Here is an 18,933-nt window from a genome sequence, read left to right as displayed (position 1 = left end):
CATTTCTGTCTATATCTTTATATTGTAAGCTTGACAGCCCATCTAATTGTAGCTCACTTTGTATAAAAGTGCATCTACAACTGATTGTACTTAAAGGGACATTGTACACTAGATTTGTCTTTGCATAAATGTTTTGTAGATAAATATATAGCCCGTCTGGGAGTGTTTTTGTAACAAAAAATTCTTCTTTATAGTATTGTATATTACATGCAGTTATATGAAACTTTGTGTATACTGTCCCTTTAAGGACAGGGTGCCCCTCTCCTTTTAATTATGTTTGTTAATGTAAGTGTAGTAATGTGCATAGTCTTACATAATGTCTCATTGTAAGTTTTTATTGTACTGTACCCTTATGATTGTAATGTACCTTTGCATAACGCTGTGTAAAATGTTGGCGCTTTATAAATAAATGATGATAATAATAATAACACACATTTACATTCTTGTATTTAAAGTACAAATGTTTGGCATAAGAAGATACAAAATACATATTATTGAGGACTTTTTCACTTGTATCAAAGGAACATTTAACAAAAACGCATGAAAATGTTACGGAATACGATATTTGTTTCATTTTTACGAATATTTCCGAAAGATTATTCCAAAACAAATTTATTTCATAAGATGGTGAGAGTCTACGAGCCATTACGCCTGGGATTCAACTCCTGGCCACTAGGAGGAGGCAAATGTTCCTAAAACTCTAAGAGCACTTTATCCCTCCCACCTCTCTGGTAGTCTAGTCTTTTTTTTGCCTCTCAGGAGGAAGGTGAAGAAATTAGGTGCTCCAGTTTCTTCATGTACAAACAAGGATTCTCAAACCTATGTGAGACATTTTGTTCCTCTCAGGATTCCTTGATTTAAATAGAGGCTAGACACAGTCATTATGCTAGTATAAAGTGCATTGTTATATTCTGAAGCCAATTAGGGACATATTTGTAGCAGGGTTAGCCTTGATATGTCTGCATGGTACATTTCCAGCTCTGAAAATTAGAAAATCCACAAATTTCAAAGCCAAATTACAAAAAAAAGAAAAGGGGGGGGGGGAATAAATAATGAATGTATATTGCAAGGTTGTTTCACTGCACATAACTAAACATTATATACTGAAATAGCAGGGTGTTTACTGTCCCTTTAACTCACAGTTCTCAATGTGTTCTCTAAGCATTTTACACCTACAGATCTTGCTGGGGGGTTTCTCACAGAATTTAAGCTGAGAAGATTGTTTCAAAATATGCAATGTTCTTATTGCACTGATGGAAAAGGGCATTTCTATAAAACTAGAGGAAAATGTAAAGTAACACATACTGAAAAAGTGTAATTTGATTTGTATTTACCTAACAAAACAAACTGCAATAATTGGCGAGAGCTCCCAGTCATATGATTTCTCTACTGCGAGATTCTTCATTCGAAAGAGCTTCATTACTTTCTATACTCGTCGCAACTTCCAGGTTCAAAACTCCATTTTGAAAGAATCGAGTGAAGTCTGCACATGAGAGGGTCCGCGTGATATTTCCCTCTATCCCGTCGAAAGTTAGTAAATAAGGCCCAATAATCTACCAGCCAGACCACCACAGCTACCAGCAATAGATACGATTACACGTGTGTATCAGTGGACTGATTTTGTTATAGCTACGAAAAAAGCATCTTACAACACTCACCAGAAAAGGAATCTGAATCAATCTGAATTTGCAGAATATCCTTTTCATCAATCTCTTCCTCTTCTTCCTCATTAACGCATTCAGTCTGCAGATTTCCCTCAGGAAGGTCTGTGGATACAGAATCAAACAGATTGACACAAATCTATTTTACACAACAGAGCCATTTTGTTTTACCACATTATATAATGTTCTGAAAATGATATTTTATGATTCAGTGTAAAAGTAAAAAAAAAAAAAAAGTGCTAATTTACTTTTATTATTCCTGCTTTTTCTTGATAAACTTTGACATTTTGTTCCTTTTCCCCCTCAGAAGTTTAGGGCAATATACGCAATTAGGGGCTAGGCTATGAGTGGATCGCTAGAAGTTAACTTTTTGTGCACGTCTGGTAGTGCGCGTAATTATTATTATTTTTATTATTCTTTATTTATAATTACAAGTTAAAAGTAAGAAGTTTGCGCATGAGCAAAACCCAACATGAAGAAGAATTGGACTTGCAAGGGCAACAACATATTTTCCCCATAAACGTCAATGGAGCGCACAAACTGAAAAAATACACACACACAAAAAAACTAACACCTATACTCATTAACCCCCATCGCAATAAGCCCCCTACTCTAATAACCCTGCTACACTATTAACCCCTAATAAATCTGGGCTATAGAAGTTAAAGTGATATAAAACCCACAATTTTTCTTTTGTGATTCAGACAGAGCATGCAATTTTTAAAAAGTTTCAAATTTACTTCTATTATCAAATGTGCTTTGTTCTGATGATATTGTGTTGAAGACATACCTAGGTACATGTCTGGTGCACTACATGACAGGAAATAGTGCTGCCCTCTAGTGCTCTTGCTAATGTATAACATTAGTACTACATGACAGGAAATAGTGCTGCCCTCTAGTGCTCTTGCTAATGTATAACATTAGCAGTACATGACAGGAAATAGTGCTGCCCTCTAGTGCTCTTGCAAATGTATAACATTAGTACTACATAACAGGAAATAGTGCTGCCATCTAGTGCTCTTGCTAATGTATAACATTAGTACTACATGACAGGAAATAGTGCTGCCCTCTAGTGCTCTTGCTAATGTATAACATTATTACTACATGACAGGAAATAGTGCTGCCCTCTAGTGCTCTTGCTAATGTATAACATTATTACTACAGGACAGGAAATAGTGCTGCCCTCTAGTGCTCTTGCTAATGTATAACATTAGTACTACATGACAGGAAATAGTGCTGCCCTCTAGTGCTCTTGCTAATGTATAACATTAGTACTACATGACAGGAAATAGTGCTGCCATCTAGTGCTCTTGCTAATGTATAACATTAGTACTACATGACAGGAAATAGTGCTGCCCTCCAGTGCTCTTGCTAATGTATAACATTAGTACTACACGACAGGAAATAGTGCTGCTATCTAGTGCTCCTGCTAATGTATAACATTAGTACTACATGACAGGAAATAGTGCTGCCCTCTAGTGCTCTTGCTAATGTATAACAATAGTACTACATGACAGGAAATAGTGCTGCCATCTAGTGCTCTTGCTAATGTATAACATTAGTACTACATGACAGGAAATAGTGCTGCCCTCTAGTGCTCTTGCTAATGTATAACATTAGTACTACATGACAGGAAATAATGCTGCCCTCTAGTGCTCCTGCTAATGTATAACATTAGTACTACATGACAGGAAATAGTGCTGCCCTCTAGTGCTCTTGCTAATGTATAACAATAGTACTACATGACAGGAAATAGTGCTGCCATCTAGTGCTCTTGCTAATGTATAACATTAGTACTACATGACAGGAAATAGTGCTGCCCTCTAGTGCTCTTGTTAATGTATAACATTAGTACTATATTACAGGAAATAGTGCTGCCATCTAGTGCTCCTGATAATGTATAACATTTAAACTACATTACAGGAAATAGTGCTGCCCTCTAGTGCTCTTGCTAATGTATAACATTAGTACTACATGACAGGAAATAGTGCTGCCATCTAGTGTTCTTGCTAATGTATAACATTAGTACTACATGACAGGAAATAGTGCTGCTATCTAGTGCTCTTGCTAATGTATAACATTAGTACTACATGACAGGAAATAATGCTGCCATCTAGTGCTCTTGCTAATGTATAACATTAGTACTACATGACAGGAAATAGTGCTGCCTTCTAGTGCTCTTGCTAATGTATAACATTAGCACTACATGACAGTAAATAGTGCTGCCATCTAGTGCTCTTGCTAATGTATAACATTAGTACTACATGACAGGAAATAGTGCTGCCATCTAGTGCTCTTGCTAATGTATAACATTAGTACTACATGACAGGAAATAGTGCTGCCATCTAGTGCTCTTGCTAATGTATAACATTAGTACTGCATGACAGGAAATAGTGCTGCCTTCTAGTGCTCTTGCTAATGTATAACAGTAGCACTACATGACAGTAAATAGTGCTGCCATCTAGTGCTCTTGCTAATGTATAACATTAGTACTACATGACAGGAAATAGTGCTGCCATCTAGTGCTCTTGCTAATGTATAACATTAGTACTACATGACAGGAAATAGTGCTGCCATCTAGTGCTCTTGCTAATGTATAACATTAGTACTGCATGACAGGAAATAGTGCTGCCTTCTAGTGCTCTTGCTAATGTATAACAGTAGCACTACATGACAGTAAATAGTGCTGCCTTCTAGTGCTCTAGCAAATTGATAACATTCATATAAAATTGCTGCCATATAGTGCTCAAGAAAGTCAGGCTCCTAAGCATATGTACCTTTTTTTCATTAAAAGATACCAAGAGAACAAATAAAATTTGATAATAGGAGTAAATTAGAAAGTTGCTTAAAATCACTGCTCTATCTGAATCAAATCCCTTTAAAGACTATGAACTCTGACATTGACTGAGGTTTCCTGAGTATCATTTGTGATGAAAAACTTTGGACTTCAGGATTGTGGGATGAAGTTTTGCAGGTAATTTATATATCAGATACAGTGCATCACGTTTACTATTTCATATGCTCACTTGTGGTTAGACGTTCACAGATCTCCTGCTTCAGATCTTGCAGATCGCTGCTCGCACACAGATCTTCTGTTTGTTTAGTCTTTAAGTCTTCACCTGTATAAATCATTACATACAATATAAACACATTTATCATTAGTCATAATAAACACAGAGATCATTTCAATTAAAGGGACATGAAACCCAACATTGTTCTTTCATGATTCAGACAGAGCAAAATCATTTTACCTCCAGTATCAAATTTGCTTTATTCTCTTGATATCCAATGTGGAAGAACGGAGCAGCAATGGACTACTGGGAGCTAGCTGAAAACATCATGTGAGCCAATGACAAGAGGCATATATGTGCAGTCACCCAACTAGCTCCCAGAAGTACATTGCTGCTCTTCAGCCTACCTAGGTATGATTTTCAACAAAGGATACCAAGAGAACAACGCAATTTTGATACCAGAAGTACCTTGGGAATTTGTTTAAAATGACATGCTCCATCTGAATCATGAATATTTACTGTCCCTTTAATGGGATAAGAAAGCCAAACATTTTTTTTGTGATTCAGACACAGCATAACATTATTTTGTGATTCAGACACAGCATAACATTACTTTGTGATTCAGACACAGCATAACATTTTGTGATTCAGACACAGCATAACATTATTTTGTGATTCAGACACAGCATAACATTATTTTGTGATTCAGACACAGCATAACATTACTTTGTGATTCAGACACAGCATAACATTACTTTGTGATTCAGACACAGCATAACATTTTTTTGTGATTCAGACACAGCATAAAATTTTTTTGTGATTCAGACACAGCGTAACATTTTTTTGTGATTCAGACACAGCATAACATTTTTTTGTGATTCAGACACAGCATAACATTATTTTGTGATTCAGACACAGCATAACATTATTTTGTGATTCAGACACAGCATAACATTATTTTGTGATTCAGACACAGCATAACATTTTTTTGTGATTCAGACACAGCATAACATTTTTTTGTGATTCAGACACAGCATAACATTATTTTGTGATTCAGACACAGCATAACATTTTTTTGTGATTCAGACACAGCATAACATTTTTTGTGATTCAGACACAGCATAACATTTTTCGTTCCCATGAGATTCTTCTGTGTTGAAGAGATACCCAGGTAGGTGTCTGCAGCACCACAGGAAATAGTGCTGCCATGTAGTGCTCTTACAAATAGAATTCCTGTAAAACTGCTGCCATATTGTGCGCTAGACACGTGCACGCTCCTGAGCTTACCTACCTGCGTTTAAACAAAAGATACAAAGAGAAGGAAGAAAAAAAATTGATAATAGAAGTAAATAGGAAAGGTGTTGAAAATTGCTGCTCTGTCTGAATCATGAAAACATTTGGGTTTTATATCCCTTTAACCCGACATGGTTATATGCCAGCAAGAGCCATAATAAACACGTTATTGTTATAATTAAACAATTTCATCTCTCAACTAGGGTTGCCAGATCTCCCCCACAAAATACTGGGCATGGGTAGTAGGTGAAGTCACACAATAGCCCCCCCAAATCCCTCCCTTAGACCCCCACCAGCTGAACAGTTATTTTATCCCCATAGTTGCCAGGAACATACAATCAATACATTCTCCTATTTGTCTGCCAGTAACAGAAGTACACAGCAGTGATTTGACCCCCTTGACTGCCAGTAGTACACATAAAGCAGTTATTTAATACCCCCAAGAGTCCTCATTGGCTGTCAGTATCACATATAGCAGACCATGTTTGTATTGCACAGCGGCATACACAGTCTTTCAGATTTAGTTGACACTCAGGGGACTTTTTTTGTAGATTTTACTGGACTGTCCTGTTGAATGCTGGACCCCTGGCAGCCCTAGTCTCAACCACTGTTTACTGTACATCTGGCACAGAATTTGCCACCCTCCAACTTAAAATCACAGTGAACACCTTGTTATTACAGACACTTCTGTTGTGTTGCTATAGAACAAAATGTCAGCCGAGTCGCAACATGAACATAATTTTTGCTGCAATTGTTTTTCAATAGTAAAACGCCACCCACTATTTGCCTTATTTGGAGAAGCCAATCTGGGCTTCAGTTTGCAGACAACAAGGCTAACCATAGTTATATAGTTACTATAAAATGCATTGTTTTGCTGTTGTTATCAGCTAAAGCGAAACAGGAAAATATATGTAACAGAGTTAGCCTTAATAAATCAGCCAGTGCATTTAAATTTATGAGAATTAGAAAATCATCAAAACTTTAAAAGCCAAAATTTCATATAATATGGGAAAAATACTGAATTAAATCTAAACCTACAAGAGCATTTACAGATTCTCCTTCTGTGCACAAACAAGCGTCTCTCACCTGCACACGTCTCTGCACGGATATCCAGCTGCTGTACATCCGTGTCCCTCTCCTCCTCCTCCTCCTGCGCTGCCGCAACAGCTGAATCAGTGTCCAGATGTTCACGCTCTAGCCCTGTACAGATTTATGTTTCAGTGCTTAAAGAGACAAAGTACTGTAAAATATTTTTATTTTTTTCCAATGGCTTGAGTATAACATATATGGGAAATGTGTTCCTTCGGGTTTATTTTTATACATGAAAAAGCAGTTTTTTGTTGTCTTTTTTTTGCTCATTACAACACAGAGTCCATTAAATTGGGCTGAGCTTGCAAGGAGAGTAGTATATATATATATATATATATATATATATATATATATATATATATATATATATACATACACATACACACACACACACACAGTATCTCACAAAAGTGCGTACACCCCTCACATTTTTTGCAAATATTTAATTATATCTTTTCATGTGACAACACTGAAGAAATGATACTTTGCTACAATGTAAAGTAGTGAGTGTACAGCCTGTATAACAGTGTAAATTTGCTGTCCGCTGAAAATAACTCAACACACAGCCATTAATGTCTAAACTGTTGGCAACAAAAGTGAGTACACCCCTAACTGGAAATGTCCAAATTGGGCCCAAAGTGTCAATATTTTGTGTGGCCACCATTATTTTCCAGCACTGCCTTAACCCCCTTGGGCATGGAGTTCACCAGAGCTTCACAGGTTGCCACTGGAGTCCTCTTCCACTCCTCCATGACGACATCACGGAGCTGGTGGATGTTAGAGACCTTGCGCTCCCCCACCTTCCGTTTGAGGATGCCCCACAGATGCTCAGTAGGGTTTAGGTCTGGAGACATGCTTGGCCAGTCCATCACCTTTACCCTCAGCTTCTTTAGCAAGGCAGTGGTCATCTTAAAGGTGTGTTTGGGGTTGTTATCATGTTGGAATACTGCCCTGCGGCCCAGACTCCGAAGGGAGGGGATATTGCTCTGTTTCAGTATGTCACAGTACATATTGGTATTCATGGTTCCCTCAATGAACTGTAGCTTCCCAGTGCCGGCAGCACTCATGCAGGCCCAGAGCATGACAATCCCACCACCATGCTTGACTGTAGGCAAGACACACTTGTCTTTGTACTCCTCACCTGGTTGCCGCCACACACGCTTGACACCATCTGACCCAAATAAGTTTATCTTGGTCTCATCGGACCACAGGACATGGTTCCAGTAATCCATGTCCTTAGTCTGCTTGTCTTCAGCAAACTGTTTGTGGGCTTTCTTGTGCATCATCTTTAGAAGAGGCTTCCTTCTGGGACGACAGCCATGCAGACCAATTTGATGCAGTGTGCCGGGTATGGTCTGAGTACTGACAGGCTGACCCCCCACCCCTTTAACCTCTGCAGCAATGCTGGCAGCACTCATACATCTATTTCCCAAAAAACAACCTCTGGATATGACGCTGAGCATGTGCACTTAACTTCTTTGGTCGACCATGGTGAGGCCTGTTCTGAGTGGAACCTGTCCTGTGAAACCGCTGTATGGTCTTGCCCACCGTGCTGCAGCTCAGTTTCAGGGTCTTGGCAATCTTCTTATAGCCTAGGCCATCTTTATGTAGAGCAACAATTATTTTTTTCAGATCCTCGGAGAGTTCTTTGCCATGAGGTGCCATGTTGAACTTCCAGTGACCAGTATGAGAGAGTTTTAGAGTGATAACGCCACATTTAGCACACCTGCTCCCCAGTCACACCTGAGACCTTGTAACACTAACGAGTCACATGACACCGCGGAGGGAAAATGGCTAATTGGGCCCAATTTGGACATTTCCACTTAGGGGTGTACTCACTTTTGTTGCCAACGGTTTAGACATTAATGGCTGTGTGTTGAGTTATTTTGAGGGGACAGCAAATTTACACTGTTATACAGGCTGTACACTCACTACGTTACATTGTAGCAAGTGTCGTTTCTTCAGTGTTGTCACATGAAAAGATATAATAAAATATTTACAAAAATGTGAGGGGTGTACTCACTTTTGTGAGATACTGTGTATATATATATATATATATATATATATATATTTTTTTTTTTTCTCTTTACACACAAAAGCCTCCTTATCTCATCTCTGTCTGTTTCTGTATTGGTGGTGGATTCAACAGGCAAAAATGGCTAGTACAAATGACAAAATAAAAAGGTAAAGAAAATGTAATACACTCCGGGAGGTAAAATGGATTTTTGGGAAAACATTAAAGGAGAATTTCTTTATAACACACTAACCCGATAAAAGAGACAAGGAAGTAAAAATGAAACGTTCATGATTCAGATCTAGCTAACAAGTTTAAACAACTTTCCAGCATACTCCTGTTACCTTAATTTTCTTTCCGCAATTGTTATCCTTTGTTGAAAAGCATACCTAGGTATGCTCAGGAGCAGCAATGCACGATTGGGAGCTAATTCGATCATCACATTTGTTTTGTTCTCTTGGTATACTTTGTTAAAGAGTAAATCTACATAAGTTCAAAGGCCCTCAGGAGATTGTCTTTAGCCCTCTATAGTAGATATATTTGCAACAATGTGTGCGATTGCTCCAAACATTGCTACCATAGACTGCTAACGACACGTGCGCACTCCTGAGCTCCTATTAATTTGTCTATATTTATTCTTCAACAAAGGATACCAAAGAACAAAGCAAATTTTGATGACAGAAATAAGTTGGAAAATTGTTTCAAATTGCCCACTTTATCTAAACCATGAACGTTTTATCTTTTTTGTCCCTTTAATAAATCATTGCTTGGACAATGTATTCAGAGCTAAGATTAGCCTGAAAATAAATGTATTTGTGCATTTTAAAAAATTATATTAGTTGTTTAAATATTGATTGTAATAGCGGCTCCCTGATGCCAGCAAATGTAATCTCCCTGAAACACCAAGTACTATGATCCAATGTGGCCCAAATCCGGAAAAAGTGCTTCTTTAAGGAATGCCTTTAGTTGCTGGGACGTTATAGAACCCTCAAAGCATCAGTAGCCAAAGGCCCCCACTGATTCTAATAAAATAAAAACACAAATACTACCAACAAGCGTACGTTGTATGTGGTTGTGCAATAAAGTTACTTTTTTTATGTGACTTTAGTGGGAAGCTACTTTAATAATAAGTCTCTATATATAACTGGGAGGGGGGGGGGGGGGGGAGAAGCCACCTCCCTGAAATGAGTTTTTGCAGGTTGGGATGTCTGAAATTGTAACTTAGGTTACACAGAGGCCAATTAGAAATCGGTATAAATGGCTTTATGTATAATCAAAAGAAAAAGTTGACAGTAACTCAGCACTCAAAGGTAGTCAATATCAAAAACAATTCCTGCCTAAGGACAGGGGAGAACACCTGAGTCAGGGATATAATAAAACTTAACTTTTACTATATATAATATTAAAAATATATAACACAAAGTGTGAATGTAGAACAAAAGTGTGCTTAAAACTTGGATTAAAAGTATGTAAATATATTACATAATGTGTTAGTTGACACAAATACACAATAAAGTTCCAGAAATCAATAGGTAAATTGTAATCAGCCACACAGCCCAGCGCAGACCAGTACAAGGGGTTCATGGATTGCAAAAGAAAACTATCTGTAAAAGGGGATTGACCCCGTCACCAATTACTCTAATCTGTGCAATACTTGAGCCCAAGGTAAACGCTGTTCTATGTGCCTGCAATTATCGTTATCAAAAGATTATGATATTAGCTCCTGCCACTTAATAGTGTCTCTAGGATATCTCTTTTGATCGAAATACGGAGGCCATGTCCTCATAATCTTTTGATAACGATAATTGCAGGCACATAGAACAGCACTTACCTTGGGCTCCAGTATTGCACAGATTAGAGTAATTGGTGACGGGGTCAATCCCCTTTTACAGATAGTTTTCTTTTGCAATCCGTGAACCCCTTGTACTGGTCTGCGCTGGGCTGTGTGGCTGATTACAATTAACCTATTGATTTCTGGAACTTTATTGTGTATTTGTGGCAACTAACACATTATGTAATATATTTACATACTTTTAATCCAAGTTTTAAAGGTCCATTAGACACATTTTTTTCTTTGCATAAATGTTTTGTAGATGATCTATTTATAAAGCCCATAAAGTTTTTTTTTTTTTAAATGTATCATTTTGCTTATTTTTAAATAACATTGCTCTGATTTTCAGACTCCTAACCAAGCCCCAAAGTTTTATTTGAATACCGTCAGCTACCTACTCCAGCTTGCTCCTGTTTGTGTAAAGGGTCTTTTCATATGCAAAAGAAGGGGGAGGGGGGAGTGTCTTATTACCCACTTGCAGTGGGCTTTCCAACTGCCTTTTCAACAGAGCTAAACTGAAAGCTTCTAAGTAAGTTTTTAAACCATTTTATACTGGATTTTTATATCAGTATCTGTGCATCTTATTCTTTATTGTAGTCTCTATTACATGCAGTTATATGAAAATTGGTGTATACTGTCCCTTTAATATACTTTTGTTCTACATTCACACTTTTTGTTATATATTTTTAATATTATATATAGTAAAAGTTAAGTTTTATTATATCCCTGACTCAGGTGTTCTCCCCTGTCCTTAGGCAGGAATTGTTTTTGATAGACTACCTTTGAGTGCTGAGTTACTGTCAACTTTTTCTTTTGATTATACATATTTACTTATGACAGTCAGCACCCCCCTTTTTTCCTTTATATTTATTTTGATCATATACTAATATCAATGCATCTGTGTACTCGCACATAATAGTTTATTGGTATATACAGATAGACTTAACACAAGGGGTTGTGAGTTGTGTCACAATATTTTTTCACCATATTAACTATTATCTATAAATGGCTTTAGTCTGCAACTAATGACTGTGTGGGATACAACGGTGTCTGCACTTCCTTGTTTAACATGAATTGGAAAACCCATAATATTCAGAAATAAATTACAGGAAAGGAAAACAAAATAAATAAATAAAGTATATTGCAAAGTTGTTTTACTACATGTAATAAATAATTTATATTAATATCTTGAGGTGATTAATGTCCCTAAAAAGGGATATGAAGCCCCAAATGTTTCTTTCATAATTGAGATAGATTCAGATAGAGCATGTGATTTTTAACAACTTTCTAATTTAATTATATTACGTTTTCTTTGTTCTCTTGGTATCTTTTGTTGAAAAGCAGGGGCATAAGCTTAGGCACCAGCACATTTCTAAAGTACTATATGGCAGCAGTTTTGCCAGAATGGTATCCATTTGGAAGAGTACTAGATGGCAGCACTATTTCCTGTCATGTAGTGTTAATGTTATACATTAGCAAGAGCACTAGATGGCAGCACTATTTCCTGTCATGTAGTACTAATGTTATACATTAGCAAGAGCACTAGATGGCAGCACTATTTCCTGTCATGTAGTACTAATGTTATGCATTAGCAAGAGCACTAGAGGGCAGCACTATTTCCTGTCATGTAGTACTAATGTTATACATTAGCAAGAGCACTAGAGGGCAGCACTATTTCCTGTCATGTAGTAATAATGTTATACATTAGCAAGAGCTCTAGATGTCAGCACTATTTCCTGTCATGTAGTGATAATGTTATACATTAGCACGAGCACTAGAGGGCAGCACTATTTCCTGTCATGTAGTACTAATGTTATACATTAGCACGAGCACTAGAGGGCAGCACTATTTCCTGTCATGTAGTACTAATGTTATACATTAGCAAGAGCACTAGATGGCAGCACTATTTCCTGACATGTAGTGTTAATGTTATACATTAGCAAGAGCACTAGATGGCAGCACTAGTTCCTGTCATGTAGTGTTAATGTTATACATTAGCAAGAGCACTAGATGGCAGCACTAGTTCCTGACATGTAGTACTAATGTTATACATTAGCAAGAGCACTAGATGGCAGCACTAGTTCCTGTCATGTAGTACTAATGTTATACATTAGCAATAGCACTAGATGGCAGCACTATTTCCTGACATGTAGTACTAATGTTATACATTAGCAAGAGCACTAGATGGCAGCACCATTTCCTATCATGTAGTACTAATGTTATACATTAGCAAGAGCACTAGATGGCAGCACTATTTCCTGTCATGTAATACTAATGTTATACATCAGCAAGAGCACTAGATGGCAGCACTATTTCCTGTCATGTAGTACTAATGTTATACATTAGCAAGAGCACTAGATGGCAGCACTATTTCCTGTCATGTAATACTAATGTTATACATCAGCAAGAGCACTAGATGGCAGCACTATTTCCTGTCATGTAGTACTAATGTTTTACATTTACAAGAGCACTAGAGGGCAGCACTATTTCCTGTCATGTAGTACTAATGTTATACATTAGCAAGAGCACTAGATGGCAGCACTATTTCCTGTCATGTAATACTAATGTTATACATCAGCAAGAGCACTAGATGGCAGCACTATTTCCTGTCATGTAATACTAATGTTATACATCAGCAAGAGCACTAGATGGCAGCACTATTTCCTGTCATGTAATACTAATGTTATACATCAGCAAGAGCACTAGATGGCAGCACTATTTCCTGTCATGTAGTACTAATGTTATACATTTACAAGAGCACTAGATGGCAGCACTATTTCCTGTCATGTAGTACTAATGTTATACATTTACAAGAGCACTAGAGGGCAGCACTATTTCCTGTCATGTAGTACTAATGTTATACATCAGCAAGAGCACTAGATGGCAGCACTATTTCCTGTCATGTAGTACTAATGTTATACATTTACAAGAGCACTAGATGGCAGCACTATTTCCTGTCATGTAGTACTAATGTTATACATTTACAAGAGCACTAGAGGGCAGCACTATTTCCTGTCATGTAGTACTAATGTTATACATCAGCAAGAGCACTAGATGGCAGCACTATTTCCTGTCATGTAGTACAAATGTTATACATCAGCAAGAGCACTAGAGGGCAGCACTATTTCCTGTCATGTAGTACTAATGTTATACATTAGCAAGAGCACTAGATGGCAGCACTATTTCCTGTCATGTAGTACAAATGTTATACATCAGCAAGAGCACTAGATGGCAGCACTATTTCCTGTCATGTAGTACTAATGTTACACATTAGCAAGAGCGCTAGATGGCAGCACTATTTCCTGTCATGTAGTACTAATGTTATACATTAGCAAGAGCACTAGATGGCAGCACTATTTCCTGTCATGTAGTGCTAATGTTATACATTAGCAAGAGCACTAGATGGCAGCACTATTTCCTGTCATGCAGTACTAATGTTATACATTAGCAAGAGCACTAGAGGGCAGCACTATTTCCTGTCATGTAGTGCTAATGTTATACATTAGCAAGAGCACTAGATAACAGCACTATTTCCTGTCATGTAGTACTAATGTTATACATTAGCAAGAGCACTAGATGGCAGCACTATTTCCTGTCATGTAGTACTAATGTTATACATTAGCAAAAGCACTAGATTGCAGCACTATTTCCTGTCATGTAGTACTAATGTTATACATTAGCAAGACCACTAGAGGGCTGCACTATTTCCTGTCATGTAGTACTAATGTTATACAGTAGCAAGAGCACTAGATGGCAGCACTATTTCCTGACATGTAGTACTGTTATACATTTGCAAGAGCACTAGATGGCAGCACTACTTCCTGCTGTGTAGTGCTCCAGATGCTACCTAGATATCTCTTCAACAAAGAATAGCATGGGAATGAAGAATTTTTGATAATAGAAGTAATTTTTTTTTAAATTGTATAATCTGTCTGAATCACAAAAGAAACTGTTAGGGTTAAAACCCAACATAAACAACGTTTCCATTAACTTATGTATTGTGTGTATTTTTTTTAGTTTTCTTCTTTCTACTAAAAGAAACAACAACAAAAAAACAACTAATGAAATTTAAACTGAAATCAGAAAACCACTTAGTTTAGAAAGGCGGTTACCACCGAACCCAAATGAATATCATTATCATTATTAATACAAATACGTTACCAGAACTATTGCTGGATGAAATGCACAACGTTCTATGTGACTCTTCATTCTCCAGCACGAGATCCTTGTAAAACTCCTTGTGCCCCTCGATAAACGCCCACTCCTCTATAGTGAAATATACAGCGACGTCATCACACTTTATAGGCACCTGAAACACAAACATCCCTCTCAGCGCTGGGGCAGGTGATATAAAGATCTCTGCTCAGATCAGATGATCTAAAATAATTCTCCGGCACGGTGAGATCCCCCATAAGAGTCTAAAAGGGCAGATTTTGTTAAGGAACAGTCCCTGCATTTTTGGAAGATAAGGAGAGAGAAGCCCAGTGCAATATAGCACTGCATGACATGAGAGTTTTGCTACATTTACACTTTGTGCTTTGTATTTTATATTACTTTACACTTCAGATTATGCCAGGGACACTCAAGTCAAAATAAACTATTATGATTCAGAAAGAGCAGCAGTTTTAAGACTCTTTCCAATTTACTTCCATTATCAAATTTTGCACAGTCTTTTTATATCCACACTTTCTGGGGAACAAGATCCTACTGAGAATGTGAAGAAGCTCACAGGGTATAGTATACTAGTCTGTGATTGGCTGATGTCTGTCACATGATACAGGGGGCCGGAAAATGGGAGAAAAAAATAAATTTGTCATAAAAAAAATCTACTGCTTATTTGAAATTCAGAGTAGGTGTTATTGTATTGTATTTTTATTATGCAATTATGTAATTCTACTGCATTGGGTGGTCCTTTAAGTTGTTTTTTTCCATTTAAGATTTGCACATTTTATTTTAATGCATTTATATTCTGTATTCAGCAGTCATTTTAAAAATTCTGATTATACTTTGTAAGTTTTACTATAACAAATTAGGATCACGGTTTAGACTGAGATTTTCATACAGTGGGAGCGACAGGGCGAGTTCCCTGGGCCGAACAGGGTTTTTTCCGGGGGGGGGGGGGGGTGAATCTCTCTCACAACTCTCATGATATTCTCTAAGCATTTTACACCAGTAGGTCTCAGTGATTTATCTCACCATAGCAGAATTACAGCTCAGGATACGCAGAGCACTGCTGGTCTCAAGCGGAAGCATGTCATTTTCCGACTATTATGGCCCTTTATACCTGAGCATGTACTATCGGAAAGAAAGTTTAACACTGCTTGTGAAGAGGAATACAGTTAGCAGCTGGGAAATTTTGGATGTTTGGAAGATTGGGAAAATAAATGTCTGCCTTGCATAATAATGTGAAAGAAACCTGAAGATGCCTAACGCATTAAGATCTATATCCCTGATGGAACAATTTTATACTTTAGAAGGTGGGAATCTGTTCATGTAAAGCAGGGGTCAGCAACCTTGGCACCCCAAATGTTTTGAGTGAGACTATATTTCCCATGATGCTCAGACACACTTTAGGCTGGCTGAGTATCATGGGAAATGTAGTTCCAAAACATATGGGGTGCCAAGATGGCTGACCCCTGCTGTAAAGTATAGTGAATCCAATTATAAGTTCCTTGTTGATTCCTAATGCCAGAGTGAAGGACTAATAGATATCAAGACTTCGTGATTTACCTAAGAGTTCTGACCCCAATCTGCGCAGAATACTGTCAGCATTTAATATAATTTGCTTTGCAGATGTTGCCGGGGACTAGAATGTTAAAGGAACGGTAAAGTCAAAATTAAACTTTCATGACCGAGATAGAGCATGTGATTTTAATCAACTTTCCCATTTACTTCTATTATCTAATTTGCTTTGTATTCTTGGTATCCTATGTTGAAAAGCATACCTAGGTAGGCTCAAAAGCAGCAATGTACTACTGGGAGCTAGCTGCCAATTAGTGGATGCACTTATATGTATCTTGTCATTGGCTAATCAGGTGTGTTCAACTAGCTCCCAGTAGTGCACTGCTGCTCCTTCAACAAAGGATCCCAAAAGAATGAAGCAAATTTCATAATAGAGGTGAATTGGAAAGCTATTTAAAAATAAATGTTCTATCTGTATCATAAAAGAAAAAGACTGGGTTTCACGTCCCTTTAATGTTGTCTCATTGCGACACTGTGCAGATCTCACCTCTCCGGTGAGCAAAGAGATGATTTCCAGGGCGTGAGTCACAATCCGCTCTGTCGTTCTCTTCCTGTCCTTGCTCGTGTCATTTATAATCAGTGAGTTAACCAGATCCTGAAACACTGAGATCTGCAAGAGAAAGAGACCGTATGTAACTAAACGTGTGGTCTGCAGTGCATTTCTATTAAAGGGACAGTCATTTTATACATGCGTGGTCTATACATTGGTTATTTATATGGCACACAAAATAAATGTTTTTAAAGGGACATTGTACACTAGATTTGACTTTGCATAAATGTTTTGTAGATGATCCTTTTGTACAACCCATCTAGTAGTATTTTTATAACAATGTATAGTTTTGCTTATTTTTTAAAAACATTGTGCTGATTTTCAGACTCCTAACCAAGCCCCACAATGTCAGATGTAGACTCGCGTTTACAGACTCCTGCAGGAGTCATATGCAGGGAAGGGGGAGGAGGGATTCTCTGTTATTTTTGTTTACCCAGCCCCTTTCACTGGGTGTTCCAGCCTAACCTCATCAACAGTGCTAAGTATTTAAAAGATTTTATACTGTTTTTTTAGATCAGCATCTGTAAATATTCTTCTTTATAATAGTGTCTATTACATGCAGTTATATGACAATTGGTCTATACTGTCCCTTTAAACACTCTGAGATCATAATATAAAATTATAAATCATATCTTTAAAAAAAAAAAAAACCTCTGCAATATACTGTCATTATTTATTTTGTCCCCTTTTCCTGTAATTCCAGTCTAAAATTCGGAGCTTTTCTGTTCCTGTTAGAAATGGAAGTGCAGAACACTGCTATATTCCACACAGCCATTGGCTGCACACTCTGGTGACCTATTTATAACTGTCCCTAATTGGTCACAGCAGAGAAGGTAACCTAAGTTACAAGATGGCAGCTCCCATTGTTTTATAGACACTAAAACTTTACCCTTATTTTGTCAATATTTAAATAGCTAATGAGACTTTAAAAAAAAACATCTGTTTTTCTCAGACTAATCTTTTCTTTATATGCATCATTCTAGCATTTGTTTAGTGTTTAATGTCCCTTTAAAGCATTTAAACTGTTGTTTTGTTACTAAAATGTGCATTGTTTTGTAGCCCAAATACACACCCCATGAAAGGCCTTAAGCATCTATCTTATCACCTCTGCTGTGTCTAATTAGATACAGATATAAAAATTATCTAGTGCACAGATCAAGCAATCAAAGTGTATCATGTTGCAGGGTCCAACCTTCAAGATATACTCAAGGTGGCTGTAGAAAACCATAATTTTCAAAGTTAAAGCGACAAAAATCTGCAATTGCTTAAATGGGTTACAACGTTTTCTTATTGCACTACTACTGACATATAATCTATGTTTATCTATGTGTTTAACCCTTGAAATGAGATAAAGGGATATATTACTCAAAACATTTTTGTATCATGTATAGGAAAGAGCAGAAGTTAATTTTTTTAAGGTTTTGGCCAAAAAATGTTATGTAAAAACTGTTTAAATTGAAGCTAACAGGAAGTGTATGACTATGTGAATTAAGTCCTGGGACTCTACTGCTCATTGGCTGGGGACAACTCCCACAGAAAAAGATGGATTTTTTCAGCCCAGAAATATCCATTTATAAAAAAACAAAGCCGCGTTATACATTTGAAAACATTCTCTTTCAGATAGAATAGTAAAAAAAAAGTTGTGTTTTATGTCCCTTTAAACGTATATTTAAAGGGGCAATTTCAACTGAAATTGATAGAGCATCACCTTTTAAACAACTTTCCAATGTACTTCTTTTATC

At 37.2% G+C, this 18,933-nt stretch overlaps 1 protein-coding gene across 3 annotated transcripts in view; it reads right to left on the bottom strand.

Moving 5' to 3' along the window:
- Window positions 1-18,933, bottom strand: part of LOC128667162 (zinc finger protein 615) — an 87,827-nt gene that overhangs the window by 67,077 nt on the left and 1,817 nt on the right. For all 3 annotated transcript variants that reach the window (XM_053722094.1, XM_053722092.1, XM_053722093.1), the window contains exons 2-6: window positions 17,129-17,251; window positions 15,061-15,208; window positions 7,052-7,165; window positions 4,688-4,780; window positions 1,659-1,766 (exon numbers count right to left, since the gene is read on the bottom strand). In XM_053722094.1, the coding sequence (XP_053578069.1) occupies window positions 1,659-1,766; window positions 4,688-4,780; window positions 7,052-7,165; window positions 15,061-15,208; window positions 17,129-17,251 (586 nt within the window). The remainder of the gene's footprint in view (window positions 1-1,658; window positions 1,767-4,687; window positions 4,781-7,051; window positions 7,166-15,060; window positions 15,209-17,128; window positions 17,252-18,933) is intronic.

This window comes from Bombina bombina, chromosome 7 (genome assembly GCF_027579735.1).
Source record: "Bombina bombina isolate aBomBom1 chromosome 7, aBomBom1.pri, whole genome shotgun sequence".
In the NCBI taxonomy this organism is placed as follows: Eukaryota; Metazoa; Chordata; class Amphibia; order Anura; family Bombinatoridae; genus Bombina; species Bombina bombina.
The sequence above is the reverse complement of the archived record's forward strand: the minus strand, read 5'-3'. Positions and strand labels throughout refer to the sequence as shown.